Below are 17,544 nucleotides of genomic sequence, written 5' to 3' on the forward strand. Positions count from 1 at the left end.
ACACACACACACACACACACACACACACACACACACACACACACACACACCACAGTTAAATTTAAATTCTTGAAAACCTGTAAAATCTATGGGTTACCTAACCAGGCAGTTATAGAATCAAGCACAGCAAGGAATGAGAGGCTATGAACATCAAGGAATCCAACCTCAGAATCTGGGTTGTTGTTTTTTCACAGACAGTATCTCACTATGTAGTCCTGTCTGACCTGGAACTTCACTATGTAGACCAGGCTGGCTTCAAACTCAGAGAGACCCACCTGCCTCTCAGATCAAAAGTATATGCCACCATGATGTCTCAGAATTTATACTTATAACAAACAACCAAACTGAGCATAGACCAACTATAAATAAAACAGTGGGAAACAGAGCAGGTAAATGGATAATCTAGCTTTCTTCTAGCTTTAAAGCTCTGACTCATCCCTGTCTTTGGGAATTGTAGTTCATCAAAATGTAGGAGTATGTAGCTGGTCTATGTGTGTGCCCCAAGCTTGCTTTGTTTAAGGCTAGCCTTGAAGTCCTGTTCTTCCTGACTCCAGCTCTCTAGTAGTGGGGTTACAGGTGTGTTCCATCATTTGAGGTTAGTTGTGGTTGCTTTTTAAAGTGTAATTATTTTTTTAATTACATTTATTCATTGTGTGTATGTGTGAGGGCATACATATGGCCAGAGAACAGTTTGTGACTGAACTCAAGTCATCAGGCTTGGGGGCTAGCACCTTTATCCACTGAGCCATCTCTGTGGCCCATCATATCATCATCATTTATTGCTACATAAAAGGGGAACTTGGGAGCTAATTAGGTTTCCAGATCATGAATGTTTACAAATATATACTATTCGAGCATTTGCCTTTCTTTGCTATCATAGGAAAGTTGATTTTATGAAGAGAATTAAACTTTTGGAATTCACAGACACTGAAAGACACATAGAATCCTCACAGATTCAGATGCTTACATTATTACATTACATTACAGCATTACAAATAAGTGGAAAGATCTGTCACAAAATAATCATGAAAAATTTTAAAGTAAAAAAATAAAATTGTAAAGCTGAAGCCAGACAGAAGATAAAAAAATTCTCAGATCTGTCATTGCCACACTCTAAGGATCAAAATCTATTCGCAGCTAGTCACATTCAAAAGAATTCCTGCTTTTTGACACCAGACAGCCACCAGTCTCAAGCATGCTCCCTGGAACAGCCTCTGCCAGTGGGAACCACAGTAGGCTGATACCAGAGCATCCCACAGAGACAGCTGAAGTCCTCAGAAAGGAGACAGTGACATACTGGCAGCAAGGGCTTGACTTCAGTTCATGTGACCCTGAGGCCCTCACATGGCAAAGTGTGTTTGCTGATCAGCAATTAAATTCTAAGCATTCTCCAACCTAATAGCCTTGCCCTGACCTCCCTGAGAGCCCCCTGCACTGAGAGGCAGGTGGCTGCTATGTCCGTTCTGAGAAGAACAGAGAAAATGACGAAACCAAGATCTGTGTGCTTCTGATATGGAGCCAAATCACCAACTAGCTGGAGAGTCTCTGACCAAGCAGGACTGCTTGGCTGACTGAAAATATGCACAACAAATGTGCCCACGTACTCAAACAATAAAATCAGCTGATTTTAAATAAAGACGGGGCTCAGGAGCCAAGAGCACCTGCTCTTTCAGAGGACCAGAGTTCAGATCCCAGCACCCACATCAGGTGGCTTACAAGGTCCAGGGGATCTGATACCCTCTCTAGCCTTCATGGACACCTACACATAGTTGGCACACGCATGTGCACATACACAGTAGCAAGGGCATATAAGTTCACACAGCACATAAATATAAAACGTCTTAAAAGTTAAATAAATAAAATAATTCTATCTGACTGCCAAGTCCAGCACATCATTTTGTACTTACGATAGCTGGAAACTGAACATCAATGTTCACATCCGAGTCCCTGAAGCCGAGTCTGCTACAGGAAGATCCGTACAGCCTAAGAGAACAGTCTAGAAATAAGCAAGCACATGGAGTCACAAACAGTAAAGATCTCTCAAAAGTTGTAATAAAAATTGCTACTTAAAACACAAAAACATCAATCAATGCTGTGCCCAGAAGTAAAACCATACTGAGAGCAGACACTCACAAATGACTACAAAGCCAAACTTGCTCAGCTTTTCACTGGACTTAACTGAGCTGTGAAACATGAAAAGACTCCTACATTGCTCATATTTTGTGTAGAAAATTCTGTCATGATTTAAAAAATTCTGATGTTAAATGTTGAAAAGGACACCTGGTTTTAAAACCTACTGTATAGTATGAGCTAATGCAAGCATTTCTTTCTAATGTCAGAACACACATGAAGCTCTAACTGAATATACAGGGTAGGTTTCACTAAAAAGTAGGGGTTCTTGCTGTCGTTCAGGTTGGCTTTGATCCTGGGTCAATCATACTGCCTCGTTGTCCCAAAAGCTGGACTTATAGGTATGTCTACTCCACCTAGCTAGGATTACCATTTTTGGAGAGTGGGCAAGTCTTTGAGGCAAGGTCTCAATTAGCCATGCTGAGTCCTAACTCCCTATATAGCTGAGAATAACTATGAACTCTGGATGCCCCTGCCTCAGCCTCCTAGTGCTAGAACTGAGGTGTGAGGGTCTCAAGTTACTTTTTAACAGGACTGACCACAGTGTGAACAAAAAGCCATTAACATTATACAACTCTGGAAAAGCATTACAGTGTAATTTAAAATAGGACAAGCTGGTTCACACCCAGGCCCCCACCCTTTAAGGCTGAAGAGGTCTCCCATGAAGAAAGAGACAGAGCTATTCATTTCCTTATAAAGGTGTTTCTCAGTCACTTGTCCTTTTTGTGGATTTTGTTTGTAAAATTGAATATACTTTGTTACAGAAAACTGTTAAAACCTAAGAAGTCTCTTAAATCAACGAATATTTTTGCAAGGAAAAAGCTACCTTGATGGTAAAGGTCTTTTTGGCACAATGAAAGCACTGAGACTGGACACCATAAATACACACAGGACACACATCTGCACCCACATTTTCTTTAAAAAGAGAGCTGCCAAGTGTGGTGTGCATGCCCTTACTCTCAGCACCCGGGTGGAAGAAGTAGGCAGATCTCTTTAAGTTTGAGGCCAGCCTGGTCTACATAGTGAGTTTTAATCCAGACAGGACTACACAGTGAGACCTTGTCTCCAGGGGGTGAGAAAAGAAAAAAGAAAAGAGAAAAAAAGAAAAGAAAAAAAGGCTGTGCTTCAGTGCTTTATATTTTGGTTGCTTGTCACAGGACACTATGTGAATGACTTTCTGCATGAGTTTAGAGTTGTAAGGACTCCAATTGTCCCTCTTTCCCTACCTTGGCTACCCCCTTACATCTCACTATGTAGCCCTCAATCACCTTGATCCTCAGGGTACTCCTGCTTCACAGGTAGCCTGAAGACCAGATTAAACTCTCTCAGTCACTTGCCTACAGAGCCCAGCCAGCGCATGTGAGCTGAGGCTGTTGCTGTGCAGGACTGACTGTGGCTGCCCGGCAGTACTGGCCTTAAATTAAACAAACAGCGTGCCCTACAAAGTTATCCCCACACTCTGATGCATCTAAAATTAGGAGGCAAAAGACGGACAGAACTTGGAAAATCATTCCAAGAGTAAACAAAACAACAGCACACAATATGTACGAGGCTCCAAAATTCAGTTTCTACATAATTCTTTTATGTACATTTAAATGAAATTTTATTTCGACACATACAACCCAAAATTTAGCCCAGGATACCCATTTAACTGAGCTAGGTTCAGTAGCAGAGCAACTTCCTGGTATGTACAAGGTCCTAGATTCAATCTCTAGCACTATAAACAAATAGTCTAAGCCAGACACGGTGGTGCACGCCTTTAATCCCAGCACTCGGGAGACAGAGGCAGGCAGATCTCTGTGAGTTCGAGGCCAACCTGGTCTATGGAGTGAGTTCCAGGCCAGCCAAGGCTACACAGAGAAACCCTGTCTCAAAAATGCCAAAACAAAAAAAAAAACAAACAAAAAGTGTAATAAATAAGGCTAGTTTAAAGAAAAAAGAGCTGGGGATGTGGTCGGCCTTAAAGCAGAATACTTATCCAACATGCACAGAGTGCTCTGAGTGTGCGCTCAGTACCTTAAAACAAACAAAACAGCAACAACACCCCTACCTTAACTCACATTAAAGAGTAACTAAACACACACAAGAACCTTACAGTGTCTCAATAATATGGGACATTAATTAGTCACACAATGAAATGTATAATGAAAAGAGATTTATAATTATAGTGTATGTAATTTTTTTGTTACGTTGAGGAAAGCCAGAAACACACACACGCACACACACACACACAACCACTAAAGCTAGATATGGTGTCATATGCCTGTAATTCTAGCACACAAAAAACTAAGGAAGGAGATTCATGAGTTCAAGGTCACCCTAGATTACACAGCAAAATTCAGATCAGCCTAGCCCACTGGAAGAAAGAAAGGAAACAAAACAAAATGAACTCACTTCACTCCCAACAAAAATCCGCCACCACCAAACCACTAAAAACAGGCACTTTCAGATGTAGGAAAAAGAAAAATCTTGTGATGCCTCATGTCTTAAGACAGGATCTGCTATAGCCCAGACTGGCCTCAAGCGCGGGACCCCCTACCTCAGCCTCTGAAAGCTGGTATTATGGGCAGCAGCCCTGTGCCTAGGCCATCAGTTAATGTTTACTAGGTAAAGTAACTTGAACTACGAGGTACTTTTAGATGCTAAATAGAAAAACAAATCTAGAAAATACCTGGTAGTTTGTGCTGGAACACACTTTCCATGACATGCTTAATTTCTAGCCTCTGCTCCAAGTTTTCATTGTGTAAACCAAACTCCTGCACCACTCTGTCAATGGCGCTGCCAATTGCATGTATCTGGGAGGGCGCTGGTGGGGGCAATGTGGTGAGCAATTCTTCCTCCTGCTTTTCCTTGTAAGATCAATGGTAAGATTAAAAATGGCTCATATGTAGTTGTTACCTTTCACTTCACTGAGAGTACCCTATAGAATTTTCTGGAACTTTTGTAGCATTCCTTATCTTAGATATGGTGGTCTTCACCCTATCAAACACACACACAACTCTACATATTTAGTATGGGTAATAAGGAGCAGGTGGTAATAAGGAGAAAAGAGCATGGAGAGCAACAACAGACATTAGTGCCTGTTATCTGCACAGAACACCCAGGCCCCACCAAATGGCTTCCTTTGTCCTGACTTGGGGAAACTCACAGGACCACCCAACAGATACCTCTGACTAATGGAGACGCATTCTGGCTAGAATAAATAAACACAGTAAATTGTTTGCTTTTAATATCTACAGTGAGTGTAAGGAAAGCCACAAACAAGACAGCTGACATTTGTCTCAATCACCAGAGACTCACCTTAAGGTTCTTCTTGTGCCTTTTCTCCTTGATGTGTTTATGAGCAACTGGGATGGAGTCGATCAAAGCATCACACAGTTTGCAGGTATACTTTGCTGTAGGGCAATTTCGTGGTCGCTACAGTTTGAAAAGATTAATAGAAAGATATATCTCCAAACATTTAGAGAAAATTAGCCAGAATAAGGGTTTTCCCCATCACTTTCACAACTGAGTCATTTTTATTTAAATATAATGATAGTAGTCCTTGATTTTCTTAAGTCTCAATGAGTATCCCTCTAACATACAGACTTACACATTGAAGAGGAAGTGGAAAGCCTAATTCACTGAGGGAAATATGGCAATTACTCACAGTGTTAAATGAAATATAGATTATGACTTAGCAAATGTATGTATAAGGATGTTACCCTTTTCAGCCTGTCAATGCAGTCTCTCTTTAGCCGCTCCTCAGCCTGCTGCAGGCCCAGTAGCTCCTTTGTTGAAAGCATCGACTCGTCAATCACAGGACCTTCCAACTCTCCATCCTGTTCACTTTCCTCGGTTCTGGTCCTCCGTGGCTTCCGAGGTCTGGACCGCTGTTTCTTGTTTTCTTGAGTTAGGGGGCAATATTGGCAATGTTGAATACTGTCACTCTTTGAGTAAGAAGCAGAACTTTCTTCCTTTAAATTCTTTTACTTACCTACAGTACTAGGGATTGAACCCAGGTCCTCACACACACTGGCAAGTGCTACACTCTAGCTCTACCTCACGCCCACATGAACTTATTTCTGTGATAGAGTGATGCCTGAACACTGAAAGTGGCTCTCTACATTCATTAATCCACACAATCCACTGTAATTAAAGGATTGTAATTTCCATATAATTTGATTTTCTCCCTTTCCACACTACACTTCTGAGTACTCATGCAACAATAAAAATCTCCTACCAAGGCACATATATCTGTAATTCTAATACACTTGATGTAAAAGGTACATACAAAATGTTTTCAACCAAACTGTAAATACATCAGTGTTTTAATGAAAAGTATTCATAGCTACTTTGATTTTTGTTTGTTTTTCAAGACAGGGTTTCTTTGTGTAGCCCTGGCTGTCCTGGTCTTGCTTTGTAGAGTATGTTAGCCTCAAACTCAGAGCAATCCCCCTGCCTTTACCTTCCTGAGTGCTGGGATTACAGTCATGCTCCACTGTACAGCTGATTTTTTTTTTTTAAGTGAAGAATACAAGTAAAGGAAATGGACAATAGTGCATGTACCTGAAGAACTCAGAAAGTGTGATCATTTTCTTATAGGATTTGAAAAAAATCATTTAGCTACAAATCCAGCCTGCAATCATAATTGAGTTCCTTCATTAAAAGGAACAAAAATTCAAGCCAAAGTTTTACTGAGGACACACAGTTCACACTTTGCGTTTGCCTTTTTTAAAAAATGTACATTGACAGGCTGACCACATGCCGGGGGGGGGGGGGGGAGGAGGAAGCAAGTGGCAGTTAAAAATCGAAGTTTACCCTAAATAAATGTGTTATGAACGCTTTTTAGTTCTACAACCCTTAGAACGACTAAATAAATTCAAGATAACTTTTCAACCTGTGAAGCATATAAAATTGCAAGACTGAACTTTAAAAACTGTGGTAAGCAGCCTTGAGATCCCTATCAGGTTCTGAAAGACAATGACTGCTAATCATAACATGAGGTTAAAACGATATTTATTTCTAAGCTATAGGTCTGATTAAGGGACTGGAGAGATGGCTCAGTGGCAAGAGGTCTTGCAGAGGATCTGGGTTCTGTTCCTAGCACCCGTATAGCCTCTGCAGGCACCCACACATGCCCAAATAAATTAAAATAACAAAACTTTTAAGAAATTCTGATTAAACAGACAATCATTTTCATTGCGTTTCCATAAATTAATGCTTGGAAAAGTCTTGCATCAGGTAATCTCTCTCCAGATGTCAGAGGAACTGGTGTAGCAATTACAATACATTGGCTAATTGCAGAAAAGAAATCTGGTTATAAAAGGAAGTACAGGACTTCCAATTTTAAAGACTACTACTACTAGTTCGGGCTAGTGAGAAGGCTCAGCAGTTAAAAAGGCTCACAGCCATCTGCAACTTTAGTTCCAGGGAATCTGATGCCCTATTCTAGCCACCACAGGCTTCTACACAGGCTTCTGCACAAACAACCATGCAGGCACACACACAGACAAACAAACAATAAATAAATGAATGAATATAAAGAATGCCATTGTCAGATTGGGAACATAGCTAAATGGCTCAACATTTGCCCAACATGCACACTGACACTAAAATCAATCCTCAGCCTGGTGAAAACAATCATCAAATAGTAACAATCAATGGCAGCCTCGATGAGTACTGAATTCCTGCTACAGCGCTGGGGCACTGAGGCAAGAGGACTGAGACCCTGGCTTCTGGTGAGGGAGAGCTGAAAAGAGTGCTGAGTGATGCCAACAGCAGGCGTCACTATCCTATTCCACAGAAGGAAAGAAAGTACTTTCATGTGCCCCATCTACCTCTGAGCCCTGTGGTAATGACCACCTCAATGCTGAGGAGAGCCTCATTCTGCAGATGGTAAGGCAGCAGTCTCAGAGAACTGAATGACTTGGATAAGGACACAGGACCAAGGCAAAATAAACATCTAAAATGCAGTTTAAAACACGGTGGAAATCAGCCTTGTAATCCCTACAAAGCCCTGTGGTACATACCACTCCACATCAAGAACAGAGAGAAATAACAGGACTACCTAGACCTGCAGGTACAAACTGTGAGAAAAGCTCCTGGAGCACTCTTGGACAGCAAAATAGCCCCCCATGAAGGCCCCATAACAACTGAGAGGAAGATTTCAGGTTTCTTGGGCTGTCACAACCCCAGCTGTCTGTGAGCATCCCAAGTCCCTTTGCATTTGCATAAGGTACATCATTCCAGTCACAGGGGGTATTTATTTGAATGGATGTTTCCAGCCAGCCTATTAATGACATTGCCCCAAATACTTGACATTGCCAATCTAGAATATTTGAAGGCTAAACAAGAGACAAAAATGTAGAATTGGAAAAAAAAAATCCAAAAACAAAACATAACCAGTACTTAAAAAGTTTTAAAAATCAACTTTAATGTACTTTTATCACATTTTCTCACAGTTTGATTGGTCCTTAATACTGAAGGCCAGTCCTTTAATCTCAGAACAAGAAAGGCAGAAGCAGAGAAAACTCTTGAGTTTGAGGTGGTCTTATCTACATAGAGTTCCAGGTCCACCAGAGCTATACAGTGAGAACCTGTCTCAAAAAGGAAAAGAAGAAAAAAAAAAAAAAATCGAAGACATTTTATTCCCTTTAATGATTTTTCCTAAGGTCATTTCCACTCATAGCAAATTAAACTTCTCACTATTGTATTAATCTTCTACAAAACCTTAATGTTTCATTTATAAAGATTTTCAAGGAAAACTATCAATTTCTTCATTTGGCAACCTGAAACTCATGTGTGTACTTCATACAGAAAAATGTGAGCATCTCGCAAACACAAGGACCATGCACTCCCTGCTTACACTTGACAGCCACCTTCCTAGTTAGTCCTAAAACTGAATATGAACATGGGTTTTGGTCTGCAATTGGTCACTTTAATATTTCTTGCTGCAAAAACATTGATCTATAAATCATTATTACTAGTAGCAATAGTAGTAATTTTAGTCTGGGTCTCACTAAGTAGCCTTGGTTAGCCTGGAAATCACTGCGTAGATAAGGCTGGCCTCTGATTCACAGGTCTGCCAGCCTCTGCCTCTTGCACTCTGGGACTAACCATGTGTGCCACTCAGCTTGACTTAAACCTTATCTTAAAACTGCCCTTTAAGGAAGCCCAGCCAGTCAGTACAGCATGAGGCTCTTAAAAGTTCTTTTCCCCCTTCTTTTCATGTTTATTTTGTTCATGAAACCTAGATTGGCCTGGAGCTTACTACGGAGCCAAGGTTGATCTTCAACTCCAGATCCTCCTGCCTCCACCTCTCAAATGTCTTGATATGTAGTCCAGGTTAGCCTCAAATTCTCCATCCTCCAACCTTATTCTCCTTAGTTCTGGGTTGCAGCCATGTAACATACACATCTCTGAGTTTTTTAATTTTCATAAGACCAATATAGGTAATTTAGTGTCCACACCTACAGGAACACCATAATGGGAACACTTAAGATATGCACAAAACTTTAAAAAGCAACAATCAAAAGGCCAGAAATCACCAATAAACATTATTTCCTTGTCAGGACTCCAGGTCCTACACCACTGAGGTAATGCCAGTGTGGCAGGATGAATCCCCAATTTCTGTTTCAATTTGAGTTCTATTTTTCCACACAGCACTGCATAATCAAGTCTGGACAATCTCAACCTCTTCAAACTGCAGCTGCCCAATGCACAGAACCATGGCTCCACATTATTCCAGCATCCCACAAAACAGCCTTTCTAGTCTGCCCAGTTCAGATTTTACTTTTTATTTTGAGACAGGATCCTTTTAAGCCTTAACTTAGTTCGGGAAGAAGCAGGAGGATCACTGTGAGGCCAGTCAGCACCCCACATTAAGACATTGTCTCCCCACCAAAAGGGCAACTTTTCTAAGTGCAGTTTCATAGTATAAAGTTTTCACATTTTGCATCCAATTCACAAATTTATTTCACTTCAGTAATTAACATGACCAGACAGAAAAAACTTTGTTTTTAGAAATAACTGCTACACAACATTTACTTGCACCTTTCAGAAAAGAGAAATCACTTTGTATAATTGTTATAAAACATGTGAAGTTACTTAGAAATGAAGTTTAGAACTTGGGAGATGCAGACAAGAGAATAGGTAAGGCCAGCCTTGGCTGGCTACATGTCTCAGAAAAAGAAACAGATTTTAATTCTTCTGAAAGGGAACAGCACTGCTTTTATCTGTATGTTCGGTATCTAAGTTTCTATTTCCCAAATTCTGTTGTCAAGCTTGTGCGTCAATTTCTCGGGTCCTGTGTGAGCTTGGTTCAACAGTAATGTGAGTTCTCCTTTTCCCCTCAAACTTCCTCTTTCCCTTCCTCCCTCCCTCCCTCTCTTTGTAATATACGCAGCCTATACTCTAACAGTACATACTTCAGCTTTATACTATTATGTACATTATGAATATATTTTAAAATTATACATACACATTACTCAGAAACTAGAGTATGATCTCCAATGTTATAGTGACCGCCCTCTTCCTCTTCCATAAGGTGTTTACTAGTGTAAAATGAGCCTCACTTTTTTGTTTTGTTTTTATGGAAATAGTACTCCATTCTGCCGACCACCCTGGCTTTGAGGTTGTGATGGTTCAATGTATGAAATATGTTGAAGCTGCCCAACTATAGTACTATAAACACTAACATAATCATATTAAAGAGCTCATTACTGAAAATAACATTTGGATATGAAAAAAAAAATAGAAACATAACCCAGAGACCTGAAGCATACCCGGGCTTCCTGCTTCCATTTCTGACATGGCTTCTAGGTTGCTGAGGTCTTTCTGAAACAGCCGTCTAACTGCTCTGCAGCCTCTCCCATCCTGCCACCTGTAGCCATCTTCACTTTCTTGAAAGGATTCTTTCCTTGACCGGCTTATGACAGGAATCCTAGGTCCAGGCTTGAACTCTCTCCAGCTATCTGCATTACCAGCAAGTTCATCAGATAGCCATTTCTTATTTTGATCTTTGTGGTTATCATTCATCCAAGCAGGCTGACTGTAAATTGGGTTTTTAAATGCATATGGATTGCTGGAAACCGCATATGGTCCTTTCCTGGGGGTGTTCCCATAGTTCCCGGGTACTATCTTTTTTTTTGGAAGGCTCTTTTCCATTTTACTGCTATGGCCTTTAGCATAATCATCCATTATTAAATAATCTTGTTGGGGATGGCCCCTTCTGAAATCATCATCATCAATAATTCCATGGTCTTTCGTGCGCTTCACAAAATAAGGTTTTGCTGTATCTCCCATTGTCTTTGACTTCAACTTTCTTACTTTGTACCTGAAAGAAGGCATTTTGGGGGGAAACAATAACAACAACAAAACCTGTAAAATAGTATCATGACAAACACACAAAGTAACACACTGATGCCCTGAAGCCTTTACTTTTCCCCATTTAAAAATTAAATTATTATCACATTCCTAATAATCAGTACATTCCAGAAGTTAGGAGGCTTAGCCCTACAGTGCTTTTCAAAAGTAGTCCTTGTGTAACAAGAAGACTATATCTGAAGCTTTTATAACCGCAAAAAACTAAAGTAGTGACTTCTATGTAACAAAGCACCTCTCTTCAAAGTAAACATCCTAAGTCAACATTGTTACAAAACTCCCCAAATCTATTTTTAAAAAAAGTTGGCAATTACTTTTAAGTGTCAAAGTAGCCGAAACTATGTGAACAGACTTCAGTTTCGATCAACCCCACTCTTTGCGTTACTTTTCTACCCGGCGCGACCGCTGGGCAAAGGGACAGCGCTTCCCACCAAGGTATTACTCTAAGGGGCCGGGCTTCCGACCAAGGGTCACCGCCAGCTGACTTACCCGATTTCTTAGTCCCCAGCCCCCGACTTGTCCAGTTTCATCACCAACCACAATCCTCCGCAGAATGATACTCCTTTTCCTTCCCCATTCGGATGCCCCACCCCTGTATGCCTCAGTTTCCACAAGCGGAGTCCCCAGGCGGAGGAGGCGGAGGCCCCGCACTACTGGCCACGAAGCCGCCGTGGGGACTGAGAAGCAGGAAGCGCCCGGCCATTGACAGGGTTCCGGGGTTCCCCGGGCCAGGGCCGGAGCCCCGACACAAATTGAAGACACGGACTCGAACCCGAGGGCTCCGGGCGCGCAGCCCGGCCGAGGCGGCCCGAGTAGGACGGCGCCAACGTACCTCGGGGCCGGGCAGATACGCTCCTCGGGGCCGGGGGAACCCACGGGCCCAGCCCGGAGGCGAGTCCGGGAGGGACGCGACGAGACGGCGCCCCGGAGCACTCACCAGCGCCGCTGCGGTCCCCCGCCGCTTCCTGTCCGGGCCCGGCTCCTCTCCGTGTTTTCCTTTGGCCCCACTTCCGGCGCTCAGCGCCGTCTCATTGTGCGCGATTGGAAGCCGACGGTGCCCCGCCCCGCGCTCCGCTGATGGCCGGAAGCGCGCACCGGAAGCGCGCGCCACCCAGGTTCCGCCCAGCGCCGGGAGCGCGCGGCGGGTGCGGGCGGAGAGGTCCGGGTTGTTTGCTACCTGCGGGTTCTGGCACCGAGCGCTTTCGGATTTTCTTGACGTTCCTTCTGTGGCTTCTGGGGAAACTGAACCAAACTGCTGATCCTCTTTATAATTCCAAGTGACTCAAGACTTCAATGAAGGCTACGTTACAGATCATGAAGAAACTCTAGCGGCCTAAATTCCGCTTACCCAGCTTTCATGGTCAAGGGGACCGCTCCTCTTTCCTACACAAAAAGACCCTGTCTCAAGGGGGAAAAAAAATAAGGTATTCTAAAGACTAGTGGTAAAGGATGGCCTGGGGATAGAAATTCAACCTCTTTTTTTTTTCCCTTTCTTTCTTTCTTTTTTTCTCAACAAAGCAGACTAGCAAACAGAGTTGCTCCTCTTTTTTTTTTTTTTTTTTTTTTTTGAACGTTCATCGTTATCTAAAGTGTTCCAAATGTCTCGAAAGCATCAAGAAACTAATAAATAGGAAGTGTTGGGAAAATAAGGCTGTTTTTATTTCTATGTCTGGAACATATAAATTTAAATCTATTTTGGTCTTACAGTGAAGAATGCATGCAGCCTTGGCTATTCCAAGACACACTTTTGAAACTGAATCCTAATTCAGAAAGAAAGGAATACAATAGAAATTTTAAAAGCAAAAAAGACATAGACAGTCTACAAATAACTTGTTATAGTTAGTTTTCTTCTTCTGCCATGTGGGTGTTGGGAGTCCTCCGAGGTTCTGCAGCAGTCTTAACTCACCGGGTCATCTCGACGGGCCCACAACTAAACATAAATTGAACATTCCTGTCACACGGAATAAAAGTTAGACCCAGCGGAATGTAGCCACCCAGCAATGTACCACATCCCTCTGTAGATCTATTTAAAGAATGAGAGCCAGGCATGGTGGCATACACCTTTAATATTCCAGAACTCACGGTGGCAGAGGCAGGCGGATCGCTGTAAATTCGAGGCCAGCTTGGTCTACAAAGCCAGTCCAGGACAGCCAAGGCTACACACAGTCTGGTGGGGTGGGGGTGGGGGAGGAGGGAGCTCAGGAAATGTGTGAGAGCATTTGCTGTTTGTGCAGAGGTTCACTTCCCATAACCCAAGGTGGTTGCTCACAACTGCTTATAACTCCACTCGTAGGGGACCTGACACTCTTTTGGGCTCCACCAGCACCGCACCTGCATGCCACCACACAGACACAAAGAGCATCTTTTAGAAAGGAGGAAGGCGCATTAGAAACCACTTTTACGAAAACACGATTATCCTCATTTTGAGATGGCAAAGCCTAGTCCTTAAGGAGACCGGGCGTAGATACAAACCTTCACCAAATGGAAGAGCATGCTCTTAATAAGCCATGTGTAACCCGAACACACTCTCAAAAATTTGTAATAGTCTCTTATGTAGATGTTTTCATTCTGAAAATTCATGGGAGCCAAACTAATAATCTGTTTGCCTGGCAGTAGCATTTCATAGAGCCCAAAGGGAGTGGGTGATGCATCATTATATTCATTATGGGCCATAGCGTCACCACACCCAAGTGAGTAATCCCTGTACCAAAGTCCTAGCCTAGTTAAGCCAGCCGCCATTCCTAGAATCCTAGAGGAAGGACACAGCATACACTGTTTTAAGGATTTAAAATACTTTTAGTTGCATTTTCTTCAGTAAGTACCTGTAGTCTTCCTATTCTAAATAGTGCTTCTATGATGAGTACTGGAAAGATGGTTAAGTCATTAAGAGACTTTGTTACCGTGGAGCCCACAAGCCACTACTGTCCCTAACTGCAGTTCCAGGGGCTCCATGACCCTCTTCTGACCTCAATGAGGCACCAGACACACAGGTCTGTAGACATATATGTGAGCAAAGCACTCATACATATAAAAAATAAATCTCAAAAAGAGATTCACCTTCAGAGGCTGAACAAGTGACTCATGATTAAGAGTTCTTGCAGAAGACTCAAGTTCAGTTCCTGTCATCCGTTTTTGGGTGGCTCAAAACCACCTGTGACTCCAGCTCACAATGACACAATGATTCCGCCCTCACATGCACATACATGCATACAATAAAAAGTAAACAAAATCTTTAAAACATTGTTTATTTGAGGATGCAGCTCAGCTGGAAAAATGCTTTGGATTCCCTCCCCAGCACTAATAAAATTTTTTTCTAACAGCAAAATAAACCTGTCAGAATATATTGGGGATTTATATTGGTCATGGAAATGCAGTTGAAACATTTGGCTTGGATTTCCTTGGAAGTCCTTAAGAGGAAGACGGGTTTCATAAAATGTTTGTGTGTTTGCTTCAATAATCTGGAGAAGAAATGTGGGATCAGGAAACAGTAGATTGTTACAGATTGTTCTAAGAATTGTGATGCTACTCTTCATGTTACAATGTATCTTCTGTAGGGAATGGAAGCTGTCTACTATGATACATGTGTAACAAATTCAGTGTCCTTTGTTCTGTAGGTTCCTGGAGTCAGAATTCTGCACTGCAATTGTCTTCATAGTTTTATCAACTAGATTTTCTTTTTGTTTTCGTTTCCTCTTTCTTTCAATTTTTTTGTACACTTTGATAGCAAACTATTTTGACTCTTCCTTTAAATACACCTAGGAAAAGAAACCAACAACAACAAAAAGATAAACATGTCCAAAGTCCAGTGACTTTTTATCATCTCTCCAGTGTGCATCTTGGTGCCAGATGTCAATTACCAGCCTGGCTTGGCTGGCTTGCCACAGTCAGCAGCTTCCAGAGAGTTAGGCTTCACTTAAGTTTTTGTTGCTTCTAAGGGGTAAACACAAGTTCTTAAAGTGTGCATGACTCTGTTTGCCTTCAGATGCACATTTACTACCTTCAGGAAGGTAAAACATGACATGTATTTGGCCTTTGTTTTTTGTCTTGTTTTGCTTTTCTTTACAGGCTAACAAGATGTAAACAAATCTTAAAGGTCAAAAGATTTTTAATTACAAGTAGGCTACAAGGGGATTAAGATGTTTTATGGTGCATTCCTATATTCTCAGGAAGCTGAGGCAGGAGAATTCTGTGAGTTTGAGGACCTCTTGGGACACACATACACGGGGGCGGGGGTAATTCGTGGTAATTCTAGTACTTGAGCCAGGAGGATTACCACAAGTTAAAGGACAGTTTGGTCTGCATAGCAAGTATCAGGATATCCAGAGCTATATAGCAAAATCCTATCTCAAAAGAAAGTTTTAAAAAAATGGTTTGACCATAAATGTGGTTTATAATCTTGTTTGTGAAGTTCAATGAAGAGTACAGATTTATATAAGGAAGAAAAAAATGTTAAATGCAAAAGTCATACATTTTGATCTTAAATGGTTCTTTGGTATTCATAATTTTTTTTGTTAGTTGCATTAAAGTTATTGACTTTCAGCTATTAAGTAAGATCTTTCCTTCCTATTTCCCAAAATTTCCCAGTTCTCTGCTATCTCAATATTCCTTTGGAGATCTAGTTCACACCCTCTTGGCCTTTTAAAAATTTTTGTTTAAAGGTCATGGTAAATTGCACGCCCCCAACACCACTTATATTCTCTCTCCCTGTCCCTCTGTCTTTGTCTTTGTCTCTCCTGCTGTGCAGAATTTAGGTAGGCCAGTGTTCTTATCACCTAGCTACACTCACAAGCCCAGTTACTGTTTGTCTTGAGACAGTGTCACTATAGCTCTAGCTGGCCTGGGACTCACTATTGTAGCCCATGTAGGCCTCAAATTCCCTGAATCCTCCTGCCTCAAGGCTCCTGAGTGCTGAGACTGGGGCTTGGGATCAAGCCTATATTGTGCTAGGCGTGAGAGACAGGTCTGACCTATTCACTAGCTGTGCTCTGCCCTTCTCTGCTGCTTTTCTTGTCTTACTCTTTACTATGTTACTGTCTTGTAGCACTCTGTAAACTTATCAGATTTTTCCTTAATTGTCACAATTGTTTGCTGTCATCTTCCTCCAATGCAATATAAGTTCTTTTTTTTTTTTTTTTTGGAACTTTTTAAAATTGAAAATAGATTCTTTTCTTATCCAATACGTCCCAACCACGGTTTCCCCTCCCCGAATTCTCCTAGCTCCCTGACACCTCCCCTCTTACCTCAGTCTAACCTTCTGTTTTCTCTTTAGAAAAGAGAAGCAGATCTTCAAGCAATGACAGCCAGACAGGCCAAAATAAGATACTATAATTCAAGGTGAAAGCCCTCATATCAAGGCTGGATAAGCAACCCAATAGGAGAAAAAGTCCCAAGAACAGGTCAAAGAACCAGAGAAACACCCACTCTCATTGTTAGAGATCTCACAAGAACACAGACTCACAGCCATAACATATATCCACTGATTAGTACGTCTGTTTCTATGCCAATAATATACAGTTTTTAATACTATAGCTTTGTAGTACAACTTTGAAATCAGGGATGGTGATAGCTCCAGTAGTTCTTTTATCGTTCAGGATTGTTTTAGCTAGCCTGGGATTTTCGTTTGTTTGTTTCATATGAAGTTGAGAATTGTTCTTTCAAGGCTGGTAAAGAATCGTGTTGGAACTTTGATGGAGATTGCATTGAATCTGTAGATTGCCATATTTACTATGTTAATCCTATCAATCCATGAGCACAAAATATCTTTCCATCTTTTGATATTTTCTTAAGTTTCTTTCTTTAAAGACTTGAAGTTTTTATCACCCAAGTGTTGGGATAATCTTTTTGTGCACTTTTGTAAAGGTTGATTTGGTATTATTCAAATGCTGATTTCTATTTCTGTACTGGCTGGATTTTGGTATTGCCATTTTTATTGGATCATCACCTCCCTTAGTATTTTGTAAACATTCATCTCCTTTACCTTCTAGGCAGGAGAGGCTAGGTGGGACTTCTGGAGAGAGACAGGAACTCTAGGAAAGAATCAGGTGTGTGTGT

The 17,544-nt window shown here is 41.6% G+C and overlaps 1 protein-coding gene across 5 annotated transcripts in view; it reads right to left on the reverse strand.

Annotated features, from left to right (window-relative positions):
• Positions 1-12,478, reverse strand: part of Tut7 (terminal uridylyl transferase 7) — a 56,215-nt gene extending 43,737 nt beyond the window's left edge. For 3 of the 5 annotated variants that reach the window (XM_055629163.1, XM_055629160.1, XM_055629164.1), the window contains exons 1-6: positions 11,983-12,056; positions 10,896-11,446; positions 5,835-6,016; positions 5,431-5,547; positions 4,802-4,979; positions 1,908-1,996 (exon numbers count right to left, since the gene is read on the reverse strand). In XM_055629163.1, coding sequence (XP_055485138.1) covers positions 1,908-1,996; positions 4,802-4,979; positions 5,431-5,547; positions 5,835-6,016; positions 10,896-11,415 — 1,086 coding nt within the window. In that variant the 5' untranslated portion in view covers positions 11,416-11,446; positions 11,983-12,056. Of the gene's footprint in view, positions 1-1,907; positions 1,997-4,801; positions 4,980-5,430; positions 5,548-5,834; positions 6,017-10,895; positions 11,447-11,982; positions 12,057-12,325; positions 12,390-12,430 lie in introns of those variants that run through there. The other 2 variants (XM_055629162.1, XM_055629161.1) reach the window with 2 other exon arrangements.
• Positions 12,479-17,544: the final 5,066 nt, after the last annotated feature.

The sequence above is a fragment of the Psammomys obesus genome, unplaced genomic scaffold (genome assembly GCF_907164565.1).
Source record: "Psammomys obesus unplaced genomic scaffold, mPsaObe1.curated_primary_1811, whole genome shotgun sequence".
Lineage (NCBI taxonomy): Eukaryota > Metazoa > Chordata > Mammalia > Rodentia > Muridae > Psammomys > Psammomys obesus.